At 34.5% G+C, this 4,129-nt stretch overlaps 1 protein-coding gene across 3 annotated transcripts; it reads right to left on the bottom strand.

Moving 5' to 3' along the window:
• Nucleotides 1-290: 290 nt before the first annotated feature.
• On the bottom strand, nucleotides 291-3,480 carry LOC145017275 (AT-hook motif nuclear-localized protein 20-like). 3 transcript variants are annotated; one of them, XR_013666452.1, is made up of 3 exons: nucleotides 2,466-3,480; nucleotides 519-611; nucleotides 291-441 (listed from the first exon to the last, which is right to left on the bottom strand). XR_013666452.1 is itself a non-coding variant. In XM_078975332.1 (2 exons), the coding sequence occupies exon 1, from the start codon at nucleotides 3,286-3,288 to the stop codon at nucleotides 2,476-2,478; it is 813 nt and encodes a 270-aa protein (XP_078831458.1). In that variant the 5' UTR covers nucleotides 3,289-3,480; the 3' UTR covers nucleotides 291-611; nucleotides 2,466-2,475. The 3 variants fall into 3 exon arrangements, 1 of the variants encoding a protein (XP_078831458.1); XR_013666451.1 differs by having other exon boundaries at nucleotides 291-422; XM_078975332.1 differs by having other exon boundaries at nucleotides 291-611.
• Between the last annotated feature and the right edge of the window lie 649 nt (nucleotides 3,481-4,129).

Genomic DNA, 4,129 nt, shown 5'->3' with positions numbered 1-4,129 from the left:
CATGCTTTGTTTTCCACACATTACATACATAGATACACACATTATACATATAAATACACATAAACATTTTCCTACACATATTCATTATAGCATCATACTTATTTTTCTATTATAGCAACCAAGTTTTTTTAATTTTTTCCATTCATACAAATCACATATATAACTTCAAAACTCATACACATACACATACACATACACATACATAAATAATACAGATACAAATAACACACAAACAATTTCGGCAACAATTCTAGTAAGATTTCCAAAATTCCAAATAATAACCATACAAATAAAACGCAAAAACATACAAATCGCATATATAATTTCAAAAGTCATGAAAAAGAACCTGTGCTAGTGTAATTTCGAAATTTTCCGGTAAGAATTCCAAATTTCCACCAACTGATCTGGCAAACCTAGATTTTCTGGCAAGGGTTCCAAAAACTTAAACTAAACACTTAAAATCAGTAAGAAAAACACCAAAACAGAAGTTGAATAGAAAAATATGGGAGAAGTTGGACCTTAAATCGATCCTTCTGTAGCCGAAAATGAATGTGGTCGTCGGTAATAATGGAGCTCCACTGGCGACCGGTAATGGTTGCCTGACACGAGTCCTGTGACGCAAACAAAGGTCATTAGACAATTGAAGGGTGCAATCGCCAGTAATCGTTTAGAAGAAAGAAAGGAGGCAAAACGAGCAGGAAAGAGATGTAGAGGGGGGGGGGGGGGGTATCTTCGAAAGCCTTTAGCGGCGACAACCTTGGAGGGAAAAGTCAACGCCTTTTTTCTCATTTTCTACAGTTGGATGAAAAGCAGATCGAAAGACAGGGTTCATTTGACGCAGATCAATATTGTATAAGCATTAGCGGCGACAGCCACTATTATCGGCGACATATTAGCGCGTTAATTACGTGTCACCACTAATGCTTTCCTTTCTTGTAGTGTTTGTAGTAGTGAAAGGAAATGCCAAACTTTATCGTGTTGCATCTATTGAAGTTTTTTCGCACTATCTATTTTATGATCTTACACTAATGTTTGGAGAGTACTTATATACTGTGATTATCTTATAGATAATGAATGGATGATTTTGGTTGTTGTAAAATGAAAATTTTATCTAGTATTTTTCGAACATTAATTTCACATATATTAACAACTAGACTTAAACACAGGACATAAGAAATAGAGAAACACCTAATACGACTTGGAAAAAAACGCTTTTGGTCGACACACCCTAATGAGGTAAAATGCCTGTTTTGGTTGTTTTGAAGCTAGTGAGGGTATTTAGAAATAGAGAAACACCTAATACGACTTGGAAAAAAACGCTTTTGGTCGACACACCCCTAATGAGGTAAAATGCCTGTTTTGGTTGTTTTGAAGCTAGTGAGGGTATTTAGCTATTATTAAACCTTAAAAACCAACTATTTTCTTGTCTCTCTCAAATTACTCAACATTTAATCCCAAATATTTGTATTTTCTTCAACTTCGTTGCATTGTAAATATTATTATCAGTAGTGGAACTTTAGGTAATATGCGCCGCTCCTGATTTGGATCTTATATATAAATCTCGGTGTGTTTATCTTTAATTTTATTTTTTTAATTTAGGAATTATTGTTCATTCTCATAATATATTAGTGATTTTTCTTTTGACTAAAGTTGTTATTTTATTATCAAAGACATTTGAAGATCAGGATGTTGGGACATTTCAGTTCGGTTTAATTTTACCAATATTGGCAAACTTTGCTTGGAAAAAATATTTATTGTTGTTCACTTATTAACTGTTTTATCAACAAAGACGGTGGTGGTGTAGTGAACCTTTTAATTATATGTTTTGGTAAAAAGAAGTTTCTATATTGTTTGCAATTTAATCAATATATTGATTTTTATTAAATATAAGATCACTAATAGACATTTAACATGAAAATCTTGTTTTTAAAAATATATAAAAAGACATAGGTATAAACTTAATAAAATAATATTAACGAGGCGTTAGTATGCAAAGTTATACATGATTGGAATTACAATATTATTATTTCTAATTAAATTCACGACCATTAAATCGTGTCAAGCAAACTATACAAATTATGTTTAATTACTTGGTTTGATATATATACTTAATAACTTAAACCAACAAAATACAATACTCAAGATTACAAGTAAGTACTGGCCAACTATAAATTAAATATGTAACATACAAATATATTTTTAAGCACTAAAAGACAATAGACAGAAACCATGTATTTTACAACATTACAGCATGTGATTATCAAAACTTCAATCATGTCAAGAAAGCTATACAAACCCTCAAATTCTTTATTATTATTTTTTTCCCTTACTTAATTACAATATGAAGTTCATGATTGTCTATATATGTGAGAACACAATTTCCCTAAAATAAAATTAATTAATTTATCCTTTAATAATTCATATTAATATCATAATATGATCATTATTAAATTTGAACTTATTACCTTACTTTCACTAGTATGGTGGCCGGCCGTGAGCCCAAGCAAAAGCTTCATGGTTCATCTGTCCACCACCATTCGGGATCAAATTCGGCTGCATATTATACCCTGCCATCGGATTCTGATCACCCATTCCGAGTTGCGGTGGTGATCCACCGCCACCTAGCCCAGGTGTCACGCTATCCGTTTCCTCCTCTTCCTCAACCGGGAGTCTTTCATAGGTAGCGTTGGAGAACGTGGCGGCTATGACCATCACTGGTCCTGATGCTACCAATGATCCCACCACGCTACCACCCACAACCTGGCCCTGGCCTCCAGATAAGTATATAGTGAGCCCGGTGGATCCAGGTGGTGCAGGACCCGGTAAGAAGGCGCCGGTTAGGGATAAAATCTCGAACCGGCCTTGTAGAGCCATGACTGAGCCAGGTGCCGAAGGTTGTCTTAGGGTTACGTTCATGACTGTGCCACTAGCACTCATCACGCACACACCGCGTTGTCGTTTTCGGCTAAATTGAGCTATACTTTCTGCGATATCGGTACCACTCGCTACCTCCATGACGTGGCTGCGGAGGGCGTTGGGGCTATCTCTGGTAACGAAAATCGGTGGTTTTGGTTTGTTTTTGGACCCAGGAGGTCGGCCTCGTGGCCGACGGTTAGAAGGATCGATTGCACCTTCTCTTGGATCATCGCTGTTGTTGTCTCTTTCATCTTCTTCACTTCCTGTGGTGGCATCGTTCATTGAGATACCCAGATCTGGCTTCTTCATGGCCTGAGATGATGTTTCTACGCCGGCCACGTTGACCTGGCCGGTCCACCATCGGTTAGACATGATATTGATGTAGAAAGATGGAAATAGTCCGATGATCAGAGCTAGCACTCAAATTATCTGGATTGAACTATTTGGTGTATAGGAGCAAATAAGTCTGGAGCTAGCTTTGTGAACTATTCGTTTGGTGGGTTTGGGTGTATCTATCAAAGGTTTTATATTTTATAACAAGTTGCTTTCTCCCCCTCCCTCCCTCTCTCCCACCCTCTCTCCCACGCTCTTTAAATACATAGATATATACTTTAACCTTGTTTTTATCTAAAACTAAAGACTGTCTTTAGGTTTTGGTGGGTGGTGTATACTACAAGGTTTTATAATCTCTCTCTCTCTCTCTCTCTCTCTCTCTCTCTCTCTCTCTCTCTCTCTCTCTCTCTCTCTCTCTCTCTCTCTCTCTCTCTCTCTCTCTCTCTCTCTCTCTCTCTCTCTCTCTCTCTCTCTCTCTCTCTCTCTCTCATTAAAAAAAATTGACCTAATAATTTTTATAATTAGTTTATATAAAAAAATCTCACTTTGTTATTATTAATAAGTTGAAGAATTTACTTAGTTTTAATAAATTAAGTAATTAATAGTTCTATATATATATATATATATATATATATATATATATATATATATATATATATATATATATATATATATATATATATACTAACATTTTCATTTTTCTTTTTAAAATTGACATAAAAATAATAATCTAATATATTTTGAACAAATAAGTTGAAAAAAAAAAATTTATAATTTAAAGTTTTCTGTTAACAAAATAAGCTTTATCTCGACATCCAACGATATATTATTAACATGATAGTTTATTTGTTTGATATAACATTTTTAAAAATCTAAAACA

This window comes from Lactuca saligna, chromosome 9, assembly GCF_052625555.1.
Source record: "Lactuca saligna cultivar CGN05327 chromosome 9, ASM5262555v1, whole genome shotgun sequence".
NCBI lineage: Eukaryota > Viridiplantae > Streptophyta > Magnoliopsida > Asterales > Asteraceae > Lactuca > Lactuca saligna.
Note: the sequence above shows the minus strand (reverse complement) of the source record. Positions and strands in the feature narration are given on the sequence as shown.